Genomic DNA, 27,616 nt, shown 5'->3' on the forward strand with positions numbered 1-27,616 from the left:
TTTGGATGTGCTGTTTGTTTCTTGGTGTAGGCTACATTATGTAAACAACAATCATCTCTTAGGACTTGAAAGGATTTACATAATGTTCCTTTAACCGTACTGAAATTAAATTGTCCGTCAGAAAGGGGTTTAAATCAGACATGTTTCCTTTTAAAAACCCTGCACTAGGCACCCAGACTCAATGTTAAGCCCTTGAACTTGATGCATGTTTCATTTTAATATCTTCCACTCCTGGCAAATTAACTTTTTGGACCCTAAACATTAGAACATATTTTTGATAAGTGGTATTGATACCAGGTGCTATGAGTCAACACGATTTCTTCATCTCTATAACATGATTTTCTGCCAATTGCTCATAAAAGGCCTGGGCTGTTATTCCCCCATGATTATGTTTATATTCTTCCTCAAGGCTTTCTGCCCTATTTCATAATCTAGTGAAGAAGTCAACTCTTGTCTGCATGTTATGCAATGAGTGAAAAATGGCCAGTTGAAACAAGAAAGGAAATACGTTTGTTAAATAAACATTGTACTTGTCTAGATCTGTGTTTTTATCTCAAATCGGGAGGCCTAAAAATAAGCTTACTGTCTAGGAAAAGAAATTCAATAATCAGTTTTCTGTCTGTTTGTTGATAATAAAACTGAATGTCTTTGTGAGAACAATTGGTAAATGTTTGAATACTGCTGTATTTCTACCTCCATCTTAAAAGTTGGCAGTAACTGGAGGTCTGTTTATTGTGAAAGCAAATGGAAAGTAAGGTAAGACATTAGCAACCCAAGGCCGGCTGAAAACTGATGAGATAAGTGAACATGATCTTTTAACGCTTCTGGGAATTGATTCATGTTGTTGTCAAGCGGGTAAGGGTCACTGTCATGCATAAATCATTGACAATTTAGTCACCATTTATAGAACATGACTACTGTACAGTATGGATGATGTACTGTATGCCATTGGCCATTGCTTTGTTGACTTTGTTGACTGTTACTCCATGAGAGAGAAGAGCAGAGAAATGCATTTTAATGAATTATATATCCTCATTGTTCTTCTTCTGCAGTTCTCCTCTGAATGTGTCGGCAGTCATTCTCTTCAACTCAGTCATTCTCTTCAACTTCACTTACTTAAAAAAAAAATGTAACCGAAGATACTTCAACTTCCTGAGGAGGTATGTTTTCTATTCCATCATCAAAACTGAAAGAGCAGAGAAATGCCTTATTTAAATTTTTAGAAATGTTTGATGATTTATTATCATGCCGTAAGCAGCAATGATTTTGACACCACTATAATTTATGGAGAGACTGTTCTTGGCAGAAAGGTTTTATTGGTTTTATACTACCTACTGGCAGTTGAAGAACCAATTAAGCAGATACATGTGTTGATATATTTAATGATATCTACAGTATAAGAGATTACATAATAATAATAATAATAATAATAATAATAATAATAATAATAATAATAATAATAATGATAATAACGATAATAATAATAATAATAATAACGATAATGATAATAATAATAATAATAATAATAATAATAATAATAATAATAATAATAATAATAATAATTGGATTACACTTTATTGTGCAGTTTTTCATTAGTTGGGTGTTTCTAGCTGCGTGTTTCAGGTGTTTAACATTGACGGTGTTGAACGCAGCTTAGCACAGACAGCGTTTCCTGTTCCGTCAGCTGAGACGGTCATATGACCAAGCTGATGCCACGGAAGTAAGTGAAAACAAAGCACAACACAGTCATCGGTGTTGTATAATTTGTTGATTATATAGGTAGATTGTGTGTTTATTAAGGTTGTTTAGCATAAATCACGTAGCAGGCTATACAGTTCATTGATTGAATGTAGCATATTTTGATTGTAATGCCTGTTTTTATAGTAGGCTACTGTTGCTGAACTCGGACAACATTCCGTATGTTCTCTTCCCCTCAGCACTGGTGAGGTGCTTCCAATCAACATGTCAATGACCTGGCTTCTATCAATCTTGGTCATAACACTCTGTTCAGTCATATGTGGTGAGTTCTCCCTTGTTCTCTCATCAAGCCATCTCCTATCAAGATCTGATTTAATTTGATGGAAAATACATGCCTATTATGAAAGCTGTCATGGTTGAATAATCTCATATTCCCTCAACAGATGGAAGTATATCTCTGTCTGCACCTTCTACTGTAGACTTGGAGGAGACAGGCTCAACCAATATCACCATAACGCCAAGGTACAGTATGCACTGTTAAATCATCTGTTGCCAATTTAATCTCATTAACGATAAGTGACTAAATGATATCTTTAGACTCATAATGGTATGCAGCCCAGGGCCATATCTGGTTGTTGTTCAGTTTGTAGTCTCTTGGTTGAGAGATTATTCAGTGTCTAATTCGGTCCTAATTTGTTCTTCTTTTGCAGTTCTCCTCTGAATGTGTCGGCAGTCATTCTCTTCAACTTCACTTATTCTTCTAAAAATGTAACCACGATACTTCAACTTCCTGAGGAGGTATGTTTTCTATTCCATCATCAAAACTGAAAACAACCGCTGAGGCGCCATCATGAACTGAGACTATTGCAATCCGTTCTCCTTAACCAGTTCAGCAGTATTTAGACCATGAATCTATCTATCATATAACTATACATATGTTCTGTTTGTGGTTTACCATTTGGCACCAGTTCTACTATACAGTCAGCCTATGTCCTTAAATTAGAAGTCACTTGGTTCTTCACACATACACTCACTGATCACTTTATTAGGTACACCTGTTCAACTGCTCGGTAACGCAAATATCTAATCAGCCAATCACATGGCAGCAACTCAATGCATTTAGGCATGTAGACATGGTCAAGACGACCTGCTGTTGTTTAAACCGAGCCTCAGAATGGGGAAGAAAGGTGATTTAAGTGACTTTGAAAGTGGCTGGTGAGTGTATATGAATACTGTATTCACACACATAACCACAACTGTATTTCTCTTGTAAAGGTTGTGTTGCCAGCAGAGGCCTCATCAACTAGTTTTGTGGTCCGTGCAGAACATGTGGGGCAGGTGACATTGTATTTATACAGCAACAATACTCGCATAGAAAGGTGAGCTCTTCTCCTTGTCTGTCTCTCTGTCAGCTGTTGAATATATTGATTCCCTCCACCATCATAGCTCATAGGCCTACCATACATACAGGAGGTTTTGATGTCTAAATCAGCCTTGTGATTAATTGTACAAAGATATGACTTGAATTGACAAGTGTTTAACTCTATGAAAGCTCTCTCATGTTATGTCTTCCAGCTTCACCACCAGGATCCGTTTCTTGGTTGTCAGGAGCAACATCCTTGTGATCATTAACCAAGTTATTGGATGGATTTACTTTGTAGCGTGGTCTGTGTCATTCTACCCCCAGGCCTTTTCGAACTGGAAAAGAAAAAGGTATGTAATTAAACTTCACAATTTCAACAGTTTTATAGCTGCAGCACAAGTAGAAGTAAATTACATTTGTATGTGATTTATAATAAAGTTTGTCTTTTTTGACAGTGTGGTGGGGTTGAATTTTGATTTCCTGGCACTCAACTTGACAGGCTTCATTGCCTACAGTGTCTTCAACGTAGGCCTCTTCTGGGTGCCCTACATGAAGGTAAAAGTTCTGTTGGCTTTCACAACTATTTGTCAAGTCCTAATTATCATTAGCTTTTGTCTCTGTGAAAGACTAGGATACATAGTACTATTCTCAACCTTCTATAGTCCTATAAATGCATCTTCCTTACCAGTCTGTACAGTGTTAGGGACTTTGCTAGCGTTCTATTGTTACAGCGTTGTTGTAATTGATGTTTCATTTTCAGGAAGAGTTCTTGAAGAAGAATCCTAATGGTGTGAACCCTGTGGATGCCAATGATGTGTTTTTTAGCCTTCATGCTGTGGTGCTGACTCTAGTCTATATCTGTCAGTGTGCCATGTACGAGGTGAGCTAGACAATGACTTCCTTCTCTAGATGACCCCTCTGGGTTAAGACAGGAGACACATGTTACAGTAACTGGCAAAACAATGATGGAACTATATTTAAAAATTTGGCAAAAACAGACATTGGCGTTGTTTTCAACATTAAAGTGATGAGTGTTTTCCGGTGTGCTTGTGTTGTAGAGAGGAGGGCAGAAGGTGTCCAAGGTGGCAATTGGTCTTCTGGTCATTGGCTGGACTTTTTCCCTGGTCACCCTTTTTGTTGCAGTCGCCAATAAGATCACCTGGTTGGAGTATCTTTACTGTTTCTCCTACATTAAGCTAGGTGTCACCCTGGTGAAGTACATTCCTCAGGTATGGAACTCACAGGATCGTTTTCATCTATGGCAAATACATCCAATCATTGATGCATAACCTACAGGATTTGAAGTCCATTACTTGATTGTTAGCTTGATTAAGAATACTTGTGCTTAGCAAAAGAAAATGAGCGAATGTCTTTGCATTTTAGCCTGGAGTAAATGTTTTTCTCAAACCTCAACAGCACACATTATTGTTGGGCATTAGATTCAGTAGAATTGCTGTAAAGAGTCGGATTCTCACTGTCTGATGTTTATTGCCATTTATTATCATGTGTGTTGTCAGGTCTACATGAACTATCAGAGACAGAGCACAGAGGGATGGAGCATCGGTAACGTGTTGCTAGACTTCATAGGAGGCAGCTTCAGTCTCATCCAGATGTTTCTGGAGTCCTACAACAACGGTAAGCCTCACCATTGAATTCTCATGGCTAAAATGATGTGAAGACAAAATGGGATACTTTATACTGTATGAGCCTGAACATTGTATGTGTTGATCTTGTACTCTACAGTACATTCATGGGTATTTGTGTTAATGTGTTTTTATGTTCCTAGATGAATGGAAGCTCATCTTCGGGGACCCTACTAAGTTTGGACTTGGATTGTTGTCCATATTCTTTGATGTGCTGTTCATCATTCAGCATTATTGCCTGTACAATCATGCATGTCAGTACCAGAGAGTAGATGGTACAGAGTAGGTTTATGACCTCTCAACCTCACTACCTCTGCCTGTGAGGCTGGTCCAATACGATCTGAGGTTGGGGCCAATACAACTGAGCGACTAATAAGGGCAGAACAATTCTATTGTTCTCAACATGTGAACAGAGCTAAGGTGGACACTATGGCCTTTGTTTGAATAACACTTTCTTTTCTTGGATAATTATCACGTAGGATAATAGGGAATTATTTTGTTTATTAAATTGTGAAAATATATGGATTAATACCACTAAGGGGAGGAACTCTCTTTTTAAACTAACTGTGGGATAGGCTTAAAATGTTAGCAATTTTCCATGTTTTGCTATTTATTAAATGATGTCTATTTTTGCTATTGTCATTGTTGAATGACCTATATAATCACTATTTTGAGTGTGTAAAAAACATTATATTGTTTAAATTAATAAAGCAACATTTTGTTTTTAATATGATTTGTCTGTTTGTGACAGTGTTTGGGGTAAATCAAGGCGCTAAATCATAGGGGATAAGTTATCAATGTGAAATGATTGAGTGAAGGGCTCCATCTAGTGGTGGTGGGTTTGCTTCTCTACCATACCACGCATGTCGACCGCGGAGTATTCTGGGTGTCAGTGAGGAAGTAAAATGGCGGACCTGGCAAACGAAGGTAAGGAACCGCTGAGTGGGAAAGATAAACAAATGTAATGAATGAACCACAACAGCGAGTGAATGTTGCCTAGACAGTGACAGTACTCTCAGCTGGCATGCAAGGAACCGGTAGTTACGCCAATAGTTCGACCTGAAGGGAGCCGTTTGAGTTAACATTAGAATACGTTAGAGCTCCCGGCCTTTGCTATATTTTACAGGGGGGAGGAGTAGTGACAGGCCGGACCGTGTGGCACACAACCGGGGGATGGGAGGGGCAGATGTCAGATGTCAAATGTTATGTCTGTAGCTACGTTCTTGTATTGCATGTTTACCCATGTATCTAAATGCATGCTCGTTTAACAAAGCAAGTCAATAACGCACGAATGAACAATAGAATCTGGGTCACACATGCCATGGGCACTTCGACCGGGTGGATTTGTTTCTCTTCTCGAAGAGCCTCTGTCTCGCACCCTCCATCCCTTCGCCAGCTAGATTACGGTATATACCCGTATAGTCACAAGTCACAACACAGACACTACAGGCTTTGATTTACATACTATCATTAGGTGTTTGGCACATCTCCTGGAGATTATAACGCTAGTGAAAAGTGACAGCTAGGGAGTCCTGTCTACAGGTGTCTGTCCCTTGCCCTTTGTTGACAAGTTTGTTCCCAGATTTAACGTCAATGCTGCGGTCACAAATGGGGCTTTGGGACAAGCATTATAGCTCCTCTGTAAGATAGCAGAGCTCAATATGGGCACACAGAGACTGTTGTATGTGAAATGAAGTGACATGCTGTCTACCTGTTCTACTGGTATTCATGGAAGAGTAACACAAATGATTTGCTGTGACATTTCCTCCTTCAGACTGCATATTGTGGACCTGCCTGTCATTCAAATGTGTGTGATATTCAATCAAGACAGGATGTAAAATCAAAGGTTGTTCTGCTGTCCCAGTCGTAAGAGGCTTAGACGCTGGGCTAACTATGTGAATCGAAGACTAATGGGATTAATGCCTGTTGTAGGCTGCAGCCCCTCTAGTGCTCCATAATGTCACTCTAGAGGTGTCTGGACTATGGAGTTGTCTATGGAGGCTAGTCTATGGTTGCATTCCTGTTCAGCTCAGCAGATTGCTGTATCATATTGGTATGGTTCCTGATACTGTATGGTAAACATTTCTCCAGGCGTTGTGAAGATCTGGTGGGCCGCACAGCGGCCCGACTGCAATGTAGATGACCTGGAGTACCACCTATCTTAGGCTATATCTGACAGCTGCACCCCTTAAAGACACTGGAACCCCATTCCGAACCCCTCTCTTCTGTTACTCAGATTCCATTTTCATTTCATCGCCTGTACTTTATGATGTATGAGGTCACGGTGGGCATTGATCCTGTTTGAAACTGAGATGTGAAACTGTTTTGGGATTAGAAGCCTAGCACACATCCTTCATCCACGCCAGTGTCCTACTTCAATCTAACAGGGAGGCCAACCACAATATTGTGCTTGACTAGTTCTATTTGTGTTTGCCAATTGACAAAAATGTTCATGATTGTCTTGTTTGTTTCAAACAGGGGGAGAGTGAAGTGTTCAGCTGTTGAGGGTTAGAGAGCCAGAGAGTTAGGGGTCAGAGTTGACAGCATGGAAGACGATCGGGGTGAGTGGACAGTAGAGATGGGGTGCTCAATAGCTCTGTTCTAAGTTGAGTCGAGTGGGTCATTGAACTGCCTTTAATGAGACAATGTTGCATCTTTGTTCGGTTTCAACCAAAGGGAGTAGGTTAGTATTATTGCATGTAGTTAGGGAGCAATCTAGGATGCATCCTCCTTCTGTCTCTCTCCATGCTATAGTCTCAACCAGCACAGGTGTGAGTGTGCAGTCATGTATGCGTCACCACACTGATATCTATGTAAAGCCTGTAAAGAGCTCACTCATTATGAAGAGATAACAACAATAGGCAAGGCTAAGAATAGGCTCCAGCTTAATGAATAGACATAGCCTTGGCGGTACCTTAACAATACACACACTTCTGTTCTGTCAACCGAACTTGAAATAGCCTTACTATTCAGAAAGGCCACATCTCAGATGTGCTCAGTGTAGAAGACTGAAGACCAGAGTGTGACTAAAACTCAACATTGGGACGATTTTAGATCAAATCAAGGAAGTGGAGTCTGTTTGATCCACTTCCTTAATTTGATAAAGTGCAAATGTCAAAAAGCGTCTTTTGATCTCAATCTCTTGGCCTTATGATTTGTTTTAGGTAAGACTGTGGAGACTAGTTGTTTAGGTTGTTGTTTGGTATTCAAACATACACTTTTTCTAGTCAAAGCCCTCATAGGCTATCCCCCCCCCCCATCTTGGCCAGCATTCATGCATGTGTTGTTTCACCCCTCGAGGGCACAGTGGGCAATGCCAAGCCATTACAAAGCCCTGTGTCTCTGCATGGGACTGACCACGTAGACCCTCCATACTGAAAACCTTTCATTTCAATCCGTTAGTTCTAAATTCGACGGCGTGTTCTTTAAAGCCTTTGTTCTATTGCTATTTTGTCCCATACAGTAACTAAAATGAACCTGCTATCTCTGATCACCTTCAACCTAACCCTATATCATTTCATGCCTCTTTTTTTAATGATTATGCTCTCTCTGTTTTTATACAATATGTATTTTTATCCAGTCCAGCCAGCCAGTGTAGCTAGTTGCATCATATTGCCCTGGATTCCTAGAAATGCGAAGACCGTAGGCAGACCACACATGGTTGGTGGTGAAATTATAGAAAGTAAGTCATACACATCCTTGGAATCAGAGCCAATCCACGTGGCTCTCCCTATAAATAGGCAAGGGCAAATTATAGCAGGCATGCAGGGAGGTAGCAGTAACTCTGTTAGGAGGTTGATATCATCCTTTAAATCCATCTGTTGGCCCTCCTGGTGTTGATCCTACATCACCCCTCCCTCCAATGCCTTCACACGGCTCCCTCCTTAGCTGTGTTAGGTAGTAGGTTACTCCAGCTTTGTGTGTGTGTGTGTGTGTGTGTGTGGGGGGGGGGGGGGGGGAGAGGGGGAGAGGGGGAGAGACTGACTGACCAGAGCCTATTCAGGGCAGTAAGTGTTATGACTGTGGTAGTCCAGTTATAAGCCTGTGCAATCTGATTTACGGTCCTATCTCCAGTACAGTACTATCAAAGCTGTGTGTGTGTATGTGTGTGCACACCCACGCACTGACAGAGACAGTGACAGCAAACTCCACTTACACAAGGATGCCTGAGGTGGTTTGTGTTCCCAGGAAGCAAGTGCACACTTGTCCCAAATCTACACAGACTACAGTAGAGTAGTCTGGTAGACTCTTGGTAGAGTTGACTCATTGTTGGTGTTGGTGGATGGTCAGAACAGTGCAATTGAATGATACGTTTGTTTGTTGTCAAGACAGATTGGATTACTGTAGATTAGGCTAGGACTAGGCTATATTATCCACTCATATGGATTATGAGTGGAGAAGGGGTGTTTAAGAGCCGTATGAATAGATAACGCTGGTCATATAACTGAAGTTTTGGCTCCAAGTTAGGTAACATGGAATCCTCAACAATGACCCGTGTATCGTTTGTGTTGCAGAGAAGCCTGCCATAGCCCCACCAGTCTTTGTGTTCCAGAAAGACAAAGCACAGAAGGTGAGACTGACAGACACCTCTCACACGTTGACATGGAGAGAAACAGTGACAGCACACGATGGGACAGACTTGGCTTTACACTGACTGACTTAACTGACTCTGTTTATCTTTATCTCTCTCTCTCTCCCCTTCTCTTTCTCTATTTCACGCTCTCCCTTTCTCTCTCTTTCCCCCCCCCCCTCTCTCTCTTTCTCTCCCCTTCTCTTTCTCTTTCTCTTTCTCTATTTCACGCTCTCCCTTTCTCTCTCTTTTTCTCCCCCCCCTCTCTCTCTTTCTCTCCTCTTCTCTTTCTCTTTCTCTATTTCACGCTCTCCCTTTCTCTCTCTTTTTCTCCCCCCCCCCTCTCTCTCTCTTTCCCTCTCTGTCCTTTTCAACCCCCTTCTCAGAGATCAGCCGAAGGGTCCAGTGCAGAGGATGGAGAGGGTGAGGATAGGGATAGCTAAACTGGATACAGTTCATTGTGATGTCACACATTCTACTAAGATTTTAGTCTATTCAATCATTTTGCTTCAACTGTGGTGTGTTTGTCTCCTCCAGACTCAGATAAAGATGACAGTTATTGCCCCCCGGTCAAGAGAGAAAGAACGTCGTCGTTAACACAGTTTCCACCCTCACACTCAGGTAATTGTACATTTTGCACGTTAAATTACAGGTTTTGCTTGTAGGAATATGAATGTTTCACTGCGTGGTGAAAGGTCAGTGTACTCAGTGTTTCTTCTGTTACAGTTACAAAGAACAACGTTTTCATGCCCTCCAGTTTCTGTCAGTCTCCAACAGGAAATAACTCAGATTCAGAACCTGGTAAGGTCATCGGTAGATCTCGTTCCTAGTCAGCTTGAAAGTCACATAGCAAATAGCTACTGCCTTTGAAGTGGTTGAACTTTGAACAATATGTTTCACATATTTGAACAATATGTTTCACTTTCTCTATGCCTCAATCTCTGCCTCTTTCTCTCTCTCCTTTCCCTCACTCTCCCTCCCTTCTTTCCCTCTCCCTCCCTCCCTCCCTCCACAGAGGAGAAGACAGTTGGGTTTCGTCTGAAGCCTCCTACTCTGATCCATGGACAGGCTCCCAGTACAGGTGGGGGGGTCACGCCTGCACACTTCAAATATGTTCATTTAGAGTGAAACTTTATAGTTCATTTCGACTTCTATCGCACAAGCTCAGATGCAAACACAATACACAAAACATCATTATGTGCATAAGATTAGTCTCTAGGATAGGGGGAATAGTATTTAGTAGTACTTTATCAAGTTGTGTTGCAGGTGTCCCAAGTCAGAAGCCCAAGGAGCAGCAGCGCAGTGTACTACGCCCTGCCGTACTACAGGCCCCATCAGCCAAGTCTAGTAAGTACTACAAACAAGCCAGCCAAACCAAGACTTCTAGATAGAAACATTGTCTACTGTCTCTCTGTTCTGTCATGTCTATTGTCCTCCATCTTGTCTGGTGCTGAGATGAGAGCAGACACCACGAGTTGAATTTCCCTCAGAATATCTTTCTCTGCTGTAGGTTTGAACAGCGGTACTAATGGAGTGAACAGGTCATCAGAAGGCCTGCCGGTGTCTCAGAACAACACAGCTAACTGTGATGGATCCACAGAAGACACAGCAAAGTCACCGGTAATCTAACAGTCTCCCCACCACACGCTACATGTTCACTTACGTTAATGGCTTTAACAATGGTGGTTGGGACATTTTGACGAATGCTCTTCTCTTCTCTTCTTTCTTATATCTTTCAGGAGAATAAAAGAGAGAGAGATGAGAGCAGGAAAGCAGGAGAGAAAATAGAGGGAAAAGATCCACCAGTGGAATCAACGTTTGTGTTTGGGCAGAACGTCAAAGACAGAGCCAAGGTGACTGGAATCAGCCTCACTGGATGAATGTACACTACTGTCTGCACCAGCACTTCCATGTGATGTGGAATAGTTGTCAAATGCTCTCTCTGCTTCACCTCAGATTTTACTATAGCCTTTAGTTTTGATAGGAAGTAATCACAATATAGCACATCATATTATAGGATTCTTATGTATTCCTTCCTTTATTATTATTTGTTTGATAGGTGGATGAAAGCAGTCAAGTCTCAGAATTGAAAAAGAGAGGATGTCCGTCAGCAGAATCAAAAAAGGGGGAAACCAACTATTTCTTACAGTACATCAGCACGCCCAGGTATAGTACGCTTCCAATAGAAACTGTCCAATCAACAATCATCAGTCAGCAGTTTTAATGAGACAACCTCTTGCTTCATCTCCCCAGCAGGGATGGGGTCCATTTGCATTTCAGTTTACAACACGAAGTTGAAGTTGAAATATGTATCTGACTAAGAACCTGTCCCCTGTTTGTTTCCTTCCAGCTTACAGAAACCTGTGAACAATGCTGACACTGGGGCCAAGTTTGTGTTTGGACAAAACATGTGTGATCGTGTCCTGGTGAGACATGCTCTTCTACGTAAACTGTCTGTCTGTCATGTACTAAGATGGTTATCTGGTTCATATCTTTGTTATCTCTGAGCCATCTCTATGACTCGGTTTGGCCCGGCAAGCAATACAAGCTACGCTGTATAGTTAAAGTGCGTGTAATAGAATGTGTATAGAATGAATGTGGAATAGAATTTGTCATTCCATTTCATCCCTGTTTCCAGAGTCCGCCGAAGTGCAGTGAGCAGCCAGCAGAGAGCAGCAGAGAGCCGCCAGCCGACCCGCCAAGTGAGCCCCCCTCACAGGACAGCAGCCCAGAGAAAGGTGGGAGAAATACAGCTTTGGACTAGTCTGTTTGCTTTATTGACTTATTGTTGTCTTGTTGGATAAGGCAACAGTGTAGTTTTGTTTGAATGCAAAAGTAGTCAGGTACCCGTGTTCACAAGATTGATGGTCCGTCTAATTTCAGACAACAATGCAACAGAGTCGTTGGAGGAGTCGGCTGCGGCGTACACCAAAGCCACAGCCAAGAGGTGTCTGTTGGAGAAGGTGGAGGTCCGGACGGGAGAGGAGTCAGAGAGCAACGTACTACAGGTGTGGGTGGAGGAGCTCTCGTTATGTGATGTCTCTGTCTGTTTCAACTGTGAGCGTGCCAGAACTCTCCTCAGGCGATACGCTCTGTATATTTACTGTACATACACAAGTGTCCCATTGTGTTTCTGTTGTTGCCCAACAAGTTGATTTAGGTCTCAAGAGAACGTAAGCTGAAACATTCAATTTTCTATTTCACCATGACATTTAAAGTGAGTCAGAGCATTGCTAGCTTTCCCTCTCTCACTCAGACCGACAGAGTTGTAAACATGGTGAAACCCTCAGTAGTAATCATTCATCTGGCTGTGGTTTGTGAATGTTTGTGTGCCCTCTGAAAACAATGCCTGCCGTTGCACTGTTGTGTCTGACCGTGTCATGTTTTCTGTCTGTCCAGATCCAGGGGAAGCTGTTTGTGTTTGAGAAGGCGTCCCAGTCTTGGGTGGAGAGAGGGAGAGGATTACTGAGGCTCAACGACATGGCTTCTACAGAAGACGGATCATTACAGTCCAGACTAGGTAATTCTCTTGCCATAATACACCTGCTGTCATTCTGGGGGGATTGATCGATGATTGAATTGACCTCAAACCCTGCTAGAACCCTGACCTCAAACCCTGCTCTAAAGTTAGTTTAGACTGTGAGAGTGCCTTCATATACAGTTTTAAACCATAAACCACCGTATGGAGTCATTTTTGCAACTCTTATACATTAGAGTGTATTGTAGCCTCAGTTTACAAGTGGTATGATGAAAGAGAATGGACTTGTTTTGTTTGAGCTGATTGTGGATGTGATGTGACAGTGATGAGGACCCAGGGCAGCCTGCGTCTGATCCTCAACACCAAGCTATGGCCTCAGATGCAGACAGACAAGGCCAGTGAGAAAAGCATCCGCATCACAGCCATGGACACAGAGGACCAGGGGGTCAAGGTCTTCCTCATATCGGTAGGTTAACACACACACCCATCCCCTTCTCTCTCTTCATGATTCAGTCAGGACATTCACATCAGTTTAACCATTAATAAAATTAAAACACACAAACACACACACACACACACACACACACACACACACACACACACACACACACACACACACCACCAAGCTGTCTCTGTTGTTGGTGCTGGGAATACAGGCGCCACAAATAAACTTACGTTCAAATAAATACTCTGCACACACGATTTTACCTCTGATTATTTATTGTGTCTATCAATGTTTGGGTCTAAAGGTCATACAGTTCACAGTGCCCCATGACAATAATAAACCCTGCCAGTGATAAACAACGCTCTTCCTTGTCCTGTCTCAGGCGAGCTCCAAGGACACGGGCCAGCTGTATGCAGCTCTGCACCACCGTATCCTGGCCCTGCGGAGTCGTACGGACCAGGAGCCTGAGCCCGGCAGCAACCCCATCCCCGAGGGCCCCATCCCCCAGTCCAACGAGGAGGACAGCGATGAGGACGAGCCACTCAACACCACGGCTAACGCTGGTGCTACAGCCACGGCCAGCAGTAAGGAACCTTACTACTCATCTAACGCTAACGGCGCCTATACGATAAGCCACACTCGCTGGGCTCAACGCGAGGTCCGCCGCAGCTCGTGCCCAGAGTTCAATATATTCGCGGCCCACGACGCCACTTAGGGAGCTGGTTAGGAAGCGCACCATTGAAAAACAACCGCTGGTCCAGCGCAATGCCGTCCTTGCGCTTGTGATCATGTGACTGCTGCTTAAAGAGCCGTGTTTTTGAATCTGGGAAGGACAGGTTTTGTTGTGCACTCCTCCACCAAAGCAGTTTGTTTCTTTTACAGTGCCTTGAAAAGTATTCACCCTCATGCACAATTTTTGCATGACCCCCCACCTCCACATTTTATTTCTTCATAGTCTGAATTTGAAATACAATCAATTAGGATTTCTTTCACTCCACAGCCTCCTGGACACTTTCAAGGCAAAACAAAAAATATTTCATGAATTGATTAAAAATGTAAACTTATAGAGAAGCTGATTGCTTAAGTGGTATTCATTCTGAATCTTGTGAACTATTATTATTGTACTAACCCTAACCCTAAGAAACCTTTTGCATTAGAGCTAGTTTAGTGGTGCCAAATCTAAATAAGTGTTTTTTGTTTTTACTTCTATATGAGCTTAGAATTCTTGTATAATTTTTCTTTTGGATTGAGAGTGTCCAATAGGCTGTGTTGATCATTGGAGGAAAATCCTGATTCAATGTATTACAATTTCAGACGATGCATCGATAATTCCCCAAATTCCGGTAAATTACCAATCTTCTGAATGTTTCCAGCAATGTTTTAACATTTACCGGGAACATTCCTGTCCTTTGCAACCCTAATCCTTACCCGTGTCTTGTCCTTACCCTATTTACCCAAGTGTTAAATAGCGCCTATTATCTCATATCCCTTTAAAGTGGATTTGTGGCCTGCAGATTGCTTGATAAAGACTTGATGGTGTATCATTCATAGTCTCTGTCTCTTCCCTACCAGGCAGCCCAGAGTGCTCTGAGGCCCAGCCCAGTGGGAGTGGGAGTGGGTCTGGCAGCACATAGCGCCAGCCCCCCTCCCTCCCCTCCTCTGCCTGCTCAGACTCTGCAGTCAGGACCACGACAGGCATCTCGGCAGACACCTCAGGCCAGCGTCTCGTCTCACCAGTACCAGGGGTCAGGGGTCAGGGGTCAACCAGCAAGGGGAGCTTCAGAAAGGATCCTATGCAGGCGTAACTAACTCAGATATGTGCAGTTCAGTTCACTCTCTCTGCAGTTACAGTATACTTATCCAGGATGGATGTTCTTATAGTTGTTTTGTTTTGTTCTTTTTTTCCTTTTCAACCTGTAAAACAGAAAAACGTTTTGGTTTTTGGTTTGTGACTTGGACACTCATCATATTGATGAGTGAGAGGGTGTGAGAAGAATTGAGAGAAAATAGTTTTTCGTCTTTCTGATGTAAGATACATTCTAAGAGATTGCAGTTAAACGTGGGACGTCTTTGTCCACCTTGCAAGAATACAGACCGTTGGCACTTAAAAATCCAGGGGGGACTCGTATTCACTCCTGATAGGTAAAGATCTAGTTGCCTAGCAAATAATCATTTATAAAGTATTTTTTTTTATTTCACTGAGTTGTCTGTCATTGAAGAGTTCTGAACTCTTATTTCAAGTTTTATTTTTCTAAGATGAAATGCTTGCACACACACACGCTAGCTTGGATTAGTCTGTCGGTAGATACCTCCTTTGTCCATGTGTAGTTTCTAGTCTTTAGTTCACACATTGTAATTTATTTCTGACCACAAAATCAGTTCAAATATAACCTATGAGAAGTCCCTGCTTCAATGTTGTTGGTAGCCATAACGGATTTAATAAAGGGTTCCATTTAATAATGGAATTTACCTGTGCTTATTTTTGTTACTATTATTATCATTGGTACATAAGAAGTTTGTTTCTTTTAATAGTTATTTGAGCTTAATTTGTGAGTACAAGTACCCATTTTCCAAATAGCTTAAGTACAGTAATCTTGTTGTATTTGAAAGTTTTCCCTGAATATAGCAATTCGATTTGTCCTTTCAGAAAGATTGACTCAACATGTTTGACATTGGTCTTCCCAAATATATTAGCATTGTTATGCTTGAGTTAACAATTATTTAGCTGGTTTGTTCTTGTTAAGTTACCAACCAATCACAACTCATCATTTACATCACCTGACCATAATGTCAGATCAGATTAGACCATTGTTGACCTGTTGACATCTGTATGCCCAGAGAGAGTACAGTTAAGAGTGTGGGCTCATTTCTAGTCTTTCTAGCTGAAAGGGTGTTTCCCTAAACATTGTGTTTCCCTAACATGTCATCGTTTGCATCCATCCCAGCGAGTTTTGACATCCAAAACCTCTGAAATGCACATTCTCTCAGAACAACTTACTAATGCTGCCATTTTATTCAAAGAGCTATAGAGTATGGAACAGGGGGCACTACGCACACAGGAAGGTAACAGTACAATATAGTGCGGTACAATGCCGCACTGCACATTGTTTTTCACCAATAGGTTGGTGGGTGCTGCTGAGCCATCTATTTATGACTCTGTAAATAGAATGCTCTGATGTTGGTGTATAAAAAACAAACAGATTCTTAAAAAGAAGTTGATGAAAGTGGTATTTCCTTCAGTGAAGTGTAGCTCCTCTTGTTTTAAGCCTTTTCTTCCTCATAGCAGTGGAACGAGTTCTATCTCTCTAAGCTGTTGTATTATAGTGTGCTCCTTTTTCATGTACTACAAGCCTTTGATGTGAAAATATGTATTTTTAACACAAAAAAACATACTAAGAAAACGTTTGGAAAAAAAAAAAGGCAAGTAGAAATATTGTTGGTTAAAAATGTATAAATCCCGTAATATGTATATTATTGAACAAGCAGCCTTTAAGTGTAAAAATAGGATTTTGTACTATTCACTGCAGTCTGTAGAATCCTCACCGTTAAGTGTGTTCTGTATACAGTATGTTTGTGTTCTACATTCTATGTTCTACGTTCTTCACTGCTTATGTAGCGACATACATAGGACCAGAGCCATAGATATACAGTGTTTGGCTAACTCTGTTTGAGATATCGAATTTTCATGGGCGCCATGTTGGCATGAATAGTTCCATGACAATAGCATTGTAACATTAGACACGTTATTGTCATGGAATGCTTGGTGCCAAGGTGAGGATAGATGACCAAACTCTGTGTATTTATGTGGCTCTGCATAGGACTTATTCCTCTGGACACAGGACTCCGATATGAATGTATGCCATCTTGTCTTTGTTAAAGGGGCCGTCGTTACTCAGCACTTTCCCTACTCCGTGACTCTCGATCCCATCAATATGAATCTAAAAAATGTTGTTAAATGCAAAACCAACTGGGGCTGTCTGTCCATTGATCAAATGGCAAAGTGGTCAAGGATAAGGTGTTGAATGTTTACAGTAGAGGTTGCTGGTGGTTTTCTGTTGGGGAGTGACTGTGACACACACTTATGTTCATGTTTTTTTTTTATGTTGTTGTTGCTGAATTTTCTTTAACGTCTCTCTTACCTAGCTAGGTCCCTCCAAAATGTTTTCTTTTGTTGATTTTGCTGTCTTTGCTCCATAACCCGGTGCTATTTTCGTTGCTGTTCCTATCACCGTACTATGAGTCCAGTCATTGATTCATTGCTTTAGACGAGACCCAAACAGTCTTTGATTAGAAGTAATGAGCATTGAACTTATTGACACTGAGTTGACATGGACAAGCCCTTGCTGCTATAGTACAAGAGCATCTGTCTCATACTGTATCTGTGACTGGAATATATGTTTTTATAACATGTCTTCTGTGTTCTGTTGGCCTCTCAACATGCCACCCAGCATCACATACATTAGACCATTTCAAACCTTAACACACAGTAGTCTATCCTTGCTCATCAACCAGACTACCTACTTCAGATGAGAGAAATGCTAACTAAGGGTAACTTGACACCACCTCTTTCCAATGGGCATCAACTGCCACAGAGGGGAGCATGAATGGCGGAGAAGTGTATATATGGACCACCTCAACTAGAGATAAAGATGCTATTCACTGAATGCCCTATTCATGCCCAGTCATTTTGCTCAGTGGGCCCAAACGGTGTGGATTGAAGGCATAAATACAGTCATATAGCAATAGACAGAAATAGTATTGTCCTAACTAGCATATCTACACACTCAGGCAACACATTCAGAGAGTGTGTTAGAAGTTGCAGACCCATTTTGCCCTGTTGAATTTCATATATATATAATTCCCCAACAGAAAGACCACTTTGAATCTCCCCAGAAGATCCTCCAGTTTGAGATCTTGTATGGAAGGCTGCCAGGTTGTCCACTGTGTTTGTCACCAGTTTGTAATGTGTTAATGTAACTAAAGGTCTATGAATACATGTGGTAGTTTACAGTTAAATGTTGCTGCTGCTGACCCATTTCAGCCAGTCCACAGCTTTTTCATTGAAGGTTTTGAGGGTGTCAAGGGGCATGTTCCGTTGAAATTGTCAAGGTGCCAGCGTGTCCCTCCCTTCCACTACCCTCACAGACACAATAAGAGTTTGAACTAGAATGTGGCCTAGCCTGTACAGTACGAGGGACCAGGGCGTTACATGCTAGCTATGATTGCCAAGAGATTGAGGTGTAAACATTGAGACTGGGGAGCCACTGCCGTGAGTCATAGTGGAGGTCTGGGCTTCCTCAAAGGAAGGAAACTGGAGCGTGTCTAGAGTAGACTCACCCTCCACCCCACAGATGTCTGTCGGTCCAGGAGAGACTAGTTCCAGTGCGTGGCATGGAAGTGTTTATCACGCTATTGCAACGTCAGCAAACGAGCGCTTTCGCTCTCTTTCAGTCAGTCCAAACAAACCACAGCCATGGTGGGGGAATTATTTTTCCTCCTCCATTCCAGGGGTGGACAACTCTGGTTCTAGAGAGCAGCAGGGTGTTCTAGGCTTTTGTTCCAGCCTAGCACTAGAAACACCTGATTCCACTCATGGTCTCAATTCAATTCATACTTTATTGCAAATCAAGAATGATTGGAATTAGTTTGAGGTGAATTGTTGCAATAGAGGCTAGATGTGTAAGTGCTGGGGTGGAACAAAACACGCCTGCCAGCTCTGTGGCTCTCCAATACCAGAGTTGCCTACCACTGCCCCTGCCGCAGTCCCTTAATCCCGTCATATTCATTGTTGAGCCTAACTGTCTTACCAGGTCAAACAATCATTGTTACCTTTTTTTGCTTTGAGCTTTAGTATAAAATGACAAGAAAAAATCAAAAACATGGAAACAATAAAAAAAAAAAAAAACTGTAATATAAAAATCACTTGTGTTATGAAAAAAGTTTATGTAAAATTGTCATATCAACTGTATTTCAGAATTACATTAAAACTTTTAACAGAAAGCTGAAATCTGTTGTTGCGTTGTTTGTGTTTGTGTTAATTATTCTAAGTAAACTGGTTTGAATTATGTTATTGCAGAGTCAAGTTTAGCCAGTCAACAGTGCAGTCTAGTTTTGCCAGTTTAGTCTTTTTTCTGTGGTAGTGACTTGCCACAGGAGGGCGTTCTAGACTGTTGTATTCTGCAGTAAATGCATGAACAGACCACGTAACACGACCAAAGTCGATTTTTTAGAGTTTGATAAAAAAAAATATTTGTCTTATTAGATGATTCCTAATTTTGCAGTTACTGAATGAATAAATAGCGTCTGTCTAGGCTATAACAATAATGGATACTGTACAATAAAATGATAGGCTTAGTACAGATTGTCTCTCTCTTTCTCTCTCTTCTCCCTCTCTCTTTCTCTCTCTCACCACCCCCCCCCCCCCCCCACACACACACACACACACACACACACACATACACACACAGTTATAGCAATACCATTGCTGATATATTGGACCAGTGATTGAGCCCAGCGTGGCTGTAACAAAGGTTGTAATTGCTTGCACCTGCAGACACAGTTTTAGTCTGGGAGGCCTGATACAGACACGGGTTTGGTATGGCTGGTAGGATGATGACAGAATGTGGATTCAGGGTTCATCTGAGACACAACTCCCTGGTAACGCATAATTCAGAGTGTGGTACTGATGTTACACTCTCTCAGCACCATGGTTCACCCAGCCCTCCTCTCTACCGCTGCCCCAATGGAATCTACCAGCTGCAGCAGGCACACAGATGCGACCGTGGTTGGGTTCGATCCACCGTGGATGGAAGACATGCGCAAACGTGTAAAATGTTACGCATGTCTTTAGGTCTCAGGCAAGGTAACTCATCACGCAAGCTTGGTCACTGGGCTGACTTCGCTACACACGCCCCAGACACACAGACATCCTTACACACAGTGATGTCCTGTTGGGGTGCAGCAGTTGTATGTCTCAACACAAGAACAGTGTGTTACATTGGGTACAGTGAGTTGGAGGGAGGGCTCATCAGCATCACACCCGAACATTCCATTCTTGTGGGAAACCCAGATGGAAGTGGAAAACAGTTTTCCCTTTTTACATTAACATAGGTCTATTAATTCCATATTGACATTTCATTGTGGTCTGGTAACACTTAAAATGTTTACAAAACACATTGATTAAGCTTTAGCGTGAATTGGCAAGAAGATACGTAAAAAAAAATATGGTTTTGATTTTTGAATATTAATCTAATGAATACGTGTCTTTGAACTTGAGTCTGCTATTTGAGAAACCCTTCAAAAGTGCTAGTCATATAGCTGTCTATCAATATGCCAATATAACAATACAGTTTTAAAGCCCAATTGTGTGAACATTCAAGTGACCAAATTGCTGTAGTAAAATGTGTTACAACATAATCATGAAATGTCTGAAAAGTTATGTTTTAATATGAATATTACAGCTTGGTGTGTTTCAATCCCTGCATCTTCAAAGCGTGTGTGGGCCACCAACTTATTTTTCCTCATGACAGTTTTATTCACTTCTGTGAATTCTTAAATACTTCACTTAGTATCAGTAGCTTTGTCTCTCAGCAAGAAAGCTATTATTATAATATTTTATAGCCAGGTTAGCCAGGTGGTAATTGTATCAATGCTACTTGCTAAAGGTTTCTTGGTCTGTTCACTCACTCATTCAAATGTCTTTTTACATTGTACTAAACACACTAAAACCCTCACATTATGGCGAGGCAAATCACCCTTTAAATGTAACAATCATAGTGGGAATGTAAATTGTGTCTGACTCAAACACCAAACACTGACTCAAACACCAAACGCTGACTCAAACACCAACTGAACATAGTAAATGTTAGTGGTGAATACAGTTTCAGCTCATGTCTCAATTTCCCCACCTGCTTTCGTTTTCACCCTGCTCTCCACTCTCTTTTTTCACTGACTGGTTAAGTGACACGGTAGATATTTTACACGGTATACCTTGGTTTGTTTTAACAAGAAATACAAGTACTGTGCTTTTCAGTTGGCCGGCTTAGAGTCAATTAACTCACGCAGTCCATTTGCTCTCTGTCTGGCGCGTTGGCATTTTGATTCATATCAACCCAGAAGTGTGTGTGGCCACCCCGTAGGTGAAGTGAGTGTGTGTGTGTGTGTGTGTGTGTGTGTGTGTGTGTGTGTGTGTGTGTGTGTGTGTGTGTGCGTGTGCGTGTGCGTATGATGCGCGTGTGCAACAGAGCCAGAAGCATATGTTTGTGTGTGTGGCAAGGCCAGAGGTGTTATTTTCAGGAAGTCAGAGATCAGTGAGGAATTTGAGGGAGAGTGAAAGGTTCAACCTCCACTGAACTTGCAGGCTGCACGTTGAGAAGTCCCAGATTCCTGTCCGGATAAGGAGCTGAGACCTTCAGTACCTCTACTGCTCTCCCTGTCTCTGTTTACACCAGCTGGGTGAGAAGTACCAGATCTTAGAGCTGATATGAAGGCCTCCACCCAAAAAGACTTCCACTGTTTTACAGCTTCCTGGCATACCGTACAGCACATTTAGATTGGAGATTTTCTGAAACACAGGTGACAGTATCATTAAAGTAAAAAAATACATTGCTTATGTCTGTAGCACACAGTTTGCTGTTTTGTACTTGTATCACATTGAATCACAGACTATGCTAAATTTGTGTTCCACTTAATGTGTTTTTGCTGATGTTTGGCTGCTTCAGTCAGCTATTCAAGTCTTGAAGCTACATTGTATGGGATGTATTAGGAAATCAACAGATGGATTTGAGTAAGATCTCTAAATGAACAATTTTAGCGTGGCCCCGAGAAGCACAGACAAGCAATTGTCATTGACCTGTGTAATGGTTTACAAATTTCCCTTGTCATAGCAAACTTTGTTCTCTCTTGAAGCTTCTAAAGTATATCCCAACAACAACATGTCTTTCCACTTACCCCAGACCAGCTCTGCCCTGTAGGACCAATAGAGACCAGGTGTCGTGAAGGCTGGCTTGAGTTAGAAGCATCATAAAACACAGAATGATCTCTATTACCTCAATCAGACTTGATCCACTGGATGTGTTGTTAGGGAGACTTAGTAGACAGGTGGTTATTTCTGGGCTGAGGTCATGCCTGTTATTGCCACTTATCAGGAACAGTTATGGGAGACTAGGAGATCCTGCTTTGAGGACTAATGGTGTATGACCCCAAAGTAGAGCCACGACCGTGTCATTTAGTACTCATCCCTTTAATTACGTTGTTATTACACAATAATAAACACGGAACAAAGTGTTAAATACATTGACAGGCTTGATGAAAGCTGGTTGCTGGAAAGCATCTTTGATTAAATTTTCTTCATCAAATCTGACGTTCGATTATACATGAAAGCACCTTCGGTTAAAAACAGTTGAGTTTCAATTTACTATGGCTACAGACAGACAGACAGACCATTTTCTACCACATAGTCATAATGGCGGAGATCTATTCCAAGCAGCGCTTTCGTTAAACTCAGCCCTTAATTGGCCATGCAACATTCTCATCATGGCATGAAACCCAACTCCCCTCCTCCTATCAATTGATGTCATTTCTCAGAAGTCAGACTAGCCCTCATACAGTGCTGTCGGCTGCCTAACAGTGGTTTGGCCAAGTATTTGGCCAAGTGTGAGGCATGAAACCTAAATCCTGTATAGATGTCTTCCATGTGTGTCTACATCCCTCCATCTCTTGACAGAGCTGAGCTGTAAACACAGGAGTGTTCTCAAAGGGGAGTGTGAGAGAGTGTGGAGCACAGGGGAGAGTACGAGGGAGAGTATGAGGGAGAGTATATACTGTACTGTATATATTATAATTGTGTATACTGCACTATTGTGTATACCTCTCCACTGTGAAATGTTAAGTAAAGGGCAGTAGTAGCAACAGAAATAGTGATGTAGATGTAATTAAGTGTGATTTGACTGAAATACGGCCTAGGTTGCCTTCGCCCTTGTGAAATCCAAATAGCCAATGAGTATTCCTCTTATGAAGTTTCTACAGTATTACATCTCTGGTGTCTAAATGTGACAGGTCACCCACCTAGTCAACCTACTGTCTGTTATCATAATGAGTCTGTTGTGAGTAATGTGAGTCTCGACCTCACTTGTGTGAAGTGTGCCATTAGCATCGTAGCTCAGACTGTTTCAAGTGGCCATAGCTGTGTTTACAGAACACATCTGTCTCTGAGAAGCTAACACTGTGCAGAGGTGGACTCAGTATAAATACGCTCCATCTTTTTTTTTACACACACGTAAATATACGTAGAACATATTTTGGGAGGTATAGACTATGTTCAGCTACTTTGCTCTGTTCACCCCTCCCTCAGTAAACTCAGCGTTATACAGCTTTGAGAGTTACAAGCGAGAAACTCAGAGAAAGGTGGGAGAAATACAGCTTTGGACTAGTCTGTTTGCTTTATTGACTTATTGTTGTCTTGTTGGATAAGGCAACAGTGTAGTTTTGTTTGAATGCAAAAGTAGTCAGGTACCCGTGTTCACAAGATTGATGGTCCGTCTAATGGTGGCTTGGCTCATATATCTAACCTTTGTATGAATATCATTAATTCTCTAGGTTCTAGAACCATCCCCCATACCGGTGTCAACGTATGGCCCTTAATTAGTACAACTCATACTGACAGGAAAGCACAAAACCCAAACTGAAATGGGGTCTCAACGTCAGCTAATGAGTCTGAGGCTATACAAGCACACCGAAAAGAGTCTGGATTATTGATGTCGCTCCTATTTGGCACACACACACACACACACACACACACACACACACACACACACACACACACACACACACACATGAATGTCTTTATTCCAAGCGTAGCCCAGACAGATACAACAGTAACACACAGCATGCCTGACTACTGCCCATCGACTTGAGAGAGAGAGACAATGGGTCTGTCCCAATATCCATGCCAGCAATCATATGGCAGACAATGTATTGTTTAAAACTAAGACGTATGCAAGCATGGATTTTGGAACACAATTCGTTAGTGACAGTGTTTGATGGACGTTATACTACAGTAGAGCAGCCTTTCCAACCTGCCACCATGTTTTTTGAAATGTCATCAACATAACGGCAGTCTGATGTGAGCCTGAACAGTAAGCTGTGGTCCTTGATGATAGCCTTTCACTGTGGTGGCTGGGTTTCCATTCAGACTGGACAGTTGGTTTAAGTTGTTCCGCAATCTGTGTTGTTGTTTTCAATTGCCATGCAATTTCCGATTACAAATCATGATTCTTCATTTTCCAACACACTTCATCCATTGTACAGTAAATGTTTAAACTAAGGAGTAGTCTGTTGTTGATTAGGGAGGTTGGAAAAATCATCATTTTCATTTTTCATCACTGGTTTATGATTTTTGATAGCTTCTCCCTGAGTGTTTTATACAGAGGTAATTATGACTAAAAAAGATAACAAATACATAACCACCGCTGTGGTTACAGGGATGCAAACAATAACACATCAGTGCAACAACAGCAGCAGCAGTGGTGGAGATATGAGTCACACAGTACTGTCCACAGACCCCTAGGGTTGGATTTATTTATCAATCCTGACCAACCCAGTTATTATACTTTTAGTACTTACACAATACCCACCTCTCCTCTCTCCCTCGTCTAGATACAGTACAGTACTATATATATATATATATAGGACCTATATAGGACATATATAGGACATATATAGGACATTTAAAGATGTTGATAAAGACTGTTTAGGTCTCCTCAGATACTGAACCTCCATACACACTTACACACATATATATATATATATATATATATATATATATATATATATATATATATATATATATATATATATATATATATAGGACATTTAAAGATGTTGATATAGACTGTTTAGGTCTCCTCAGATACTGAACCTCCATACACACTTACACACTAACAAATGATGAGGATGATTCAATTACCATCAGCTCAGTAATGACGTTTTAATGCATCCTTAACTGTTCGACTCACAAAGTAAGTGGTGACGACATTGGCTTTAAGAACGTCTATAAATCTCTTAATAGCACACAAGATTAATCTGAAATGAAAAGATCCATTATGTTGGTATGAGCAAATACAGCTGTTGGGTCTAATGTAATCCAACATGACCTCTCTTCTAAGACTTAATGAGAACATCTTACTTTCACAAATCAAATCAAATCAGACTTTATATTATAGCGCCTTTCGTGCAAAATTGCAACACAAGGTGCTTAACAATATAATGAAAATACAACAATAGTTAAATCAAAAGTTAATATAAGGAAATACAACAATACAGTGAAAATAAATGGTAATATAAGGAAATTATAGTATAGGAAATATGAGACATGGTAGAACAGAGAGACCAGTGTAGCGCAGTAGAAGAGGGTAGATTAAAATAAGATGGATTAAAAGAATGCTAAGATAAAAAGGTATGTGATTTCTTTTAAAGGTGTTTACAGATGGTGACGCCCTCAGCTCCTCTAGAAAGGCTATTCCAGTGGCGAGGACCATAGACGCTAAATGCCACCTCCCCGTAGTTCTTTGTCCTCACCCAGGGAACAACTAAAAGGCCAGTGCCAGAGGACCTGAGTGATCTAGAGGGAGCATATATTAGAAGCATGTCTGACAAGTATTCAGGCGCTATCCATTGAATGAGTTGAACACCAATAAAAGGATCTTAAAATCTATTCTAAAACTGACAGGCAACCAATGAAGGGACTTTAGGACAGGTGAGATATGTGCTCTCCTTCTGGTCTTGGTTAGTACACGTGCTGTTGCATCCTGAATGATCTGTAACTTATTTATAGCTTTCTTAGGTAGACCAGAAAGTGATAAAAACATGCATCAGTCTTTCAGTGTCATAACATTTAATTGCATTTCTTTATCAACAGCAGCAAAATCATTCATAGCAGTCTTAGGCAGAGGAAAAGTGTCCAAAGGCAGGGGCTCACGCACATTCAGTATAACATGATTTAGATCCAACCAGATTTTTGTAATCTTGTCTCAATAGTTGAGAAAAGCATTCTGGGATTATTATGATTTTTACAAATCAGCTTTGAGAAATAAGCTTGTCTTGCATTTGTAATTGCTTTATTGAAAATAGTGAGGTGTTTTTAAAAAAAATGTCATAATGCACTTGCAGTTTAGTTTTTCTTCATTGACGCTCAGCTTTTCTACATTACAGGTTAATACAAGTTAATAATATCCCCAGTTCTCCATGGTGGTTTCTGTTTAGATTTAACCTTCTAATGTTTGGCTGGTGCTATAGCATCAATGGTAGTCTTCAGCTTATTATTAAAATTGTTGACTAAATCATCACAAGAGGAAGGAAGAATCTGTGGGGGTATGTCATAAATATGATTTATGAAATTTTCAGCAACTTCAGAGGTAAGATTTCCTAACAACCTGCTCAGTAACAAAGCTAGATGATGATAAGAATTCAGAGAAAAAAATACAGTAGTGGATACATCAATTCTTAGACCATGAGTGATAATTAGATTCAACATATGACCGCGGTTGTGAGTCGGCCCATTAACATGTTGAATAAAATCCATAGAGCTCAACACATTTAGGAACTCAGTGGCTAATTGGTACTGACAATAGACAACATTTTGGTGATGTCATCTAAAAAGATAGGACACTCTTTGGGGGGTCTATATATTGTTATAACAAGCACAGGGGGTTGGGATTTTAACAGAATAGCAAGATGTTCAAAGGAGCAAAAATCATTAATAAGGATATTTCTACAGTTTAGGGCGTCAGCAAATATAGAGGCAGTCCCACCACCTTTTACCACGCCTTGTAGAATGCTCAAAGCTATAGCATGGAGGGGACGTCTCAATAAGAACAGCAGGTCCGTCGCTATTTAACCAGGTTTCTGTTAAAAACATGCAGTCAATGTTTATGTTCAGATATGAGTTTGTTTATAACAAAAGTCTTATTACTTAGTGATCGATCATTAAGAAGTGCCATATCCATTTTTTACTATCCCGTCTTTCTTATTGCAGGACGTGGAACATTTAATGGGATGGAGATCGGATTACTTGTAGTAATACCACGAGTAGTACGGTTTAACTGATCTCACATGTAGCCAGTTGTGACTGTTAACTGGGATGTAATTAGACTGAAAACAGACTGCCTGACTGGCAGAGTTTAGGGGGTATTTGTTTAGTAGTCCAGGCCCCTTGTAGTGACCATGACAGACTGTAGTAACCATACAAGGTAACTGATTTAACTGATTTAATTGACTTCCTTCTATTGGCATGGGTGGTGTGATTACCTTGTGGGGGCATGGACTTTCTCAGTCACCTATGACAGTGTGTAGGGGACCAAGTAAGGCACAAAGTAGGGGATCTGGAGGTTCAAACCGAACAGTTACAGTTCCTTGGTCTCCC

General features: G+C 41.2%; 2 protein-coding genes across 7 annotated transcripts; both read left to right on the forward strand.

Annotated features, from left to right (window-relative positions):
* The first annotated feature begins 1,613 nt into the window (after positions 1–1,613).
* Positions 1,614–5,437, forward strand: ctns (cystinosin, lysosomal cystine transporter). 6 transcript variants are annotated; one of them, XM_083671370.1, is made up of 11 exons: positions 1,614–1,720; positions 1,885–2,020; positions 2,142–2,220; positions 2,409–2,496; positions 2,974–3,077; positions 3,274–3,411; positions 3,517–3,616; positions 3,822–3,941; positions 4,120–4,290; positions 4,579–4,696; positions 4,848–5,437. In XM_083671370.1, the coding sequence occupies exons 2-11, from the start codon at positions 1,963–1,965 to the stop codon at positions 4,988–4,990; spliced, it is 1,119 nt and encodes a 372-aa protein (XP_083527496.1). In that variant the 5' UTR covers positions 1,614–1,720; positions 1,885–1,962; the 3' UTR covers positions 4,991–5,437. The 6 variants fall into 6 exon arrangements, with proteins under 6 accessions (XP_083527496.1, XP_083527494.1, XP_083527497.1 ...); XM_083671368.1 differs by having other exon boundaries at positions 1,675–1,720; positions 1,938–2,020; XM_083671371.1 differs by having other exon boundaries at positions 1,712–1,779; positions 1,938–2,020.
* A 151-nt stretch (positions 5,438–5,588) lies between these two features.
* Positions 5,589–19,075, forward strand: ranbp3a (RAN binding protein 3a). The gene is made up of 17 exons (XM_083672195.1): positions 5,589–5,631; positions 9,219–9,274; positions 9,661–9,697; positions 9,812–9,895; positions 10,001–10,075; positions 10,290–10,355; positions 10,541–10,621; positions 10,785–10,894; positions 11,014–11,127; positions 11,334–11,440; positions 11,625–11,700; positions 11,913–12,012; positions 12,158–12,282; positions 12,674–12,794; positions 13,076–13,218; positions 13,580–13,781; positions 14,770–19,075. Exons 1-17 carry the CDS (start codon positions 5,610–5,612, stop codon positions 14,829–14,831), a joined length of 1,581 nt encoding a protein of 526 aa, XP_083528321.1. The 5' UTR covers positions 5,589–5,609; the 3' UTR covers positions 14,832–19,075.
* Positions 19,076–27,616: the final 8,541 nt, after the last annotated feature.

This window comes from Argentina silus (assembly GCF_951799395.1).
Source record: "Argentina silus genome assembly, chromosome: 6".
Lineage (NCBI taxonomy): Eukaryota > Metazoa > Chordata > Actinopteri > Argentiniformes > Argentinidae > Argentina > Argentina silus.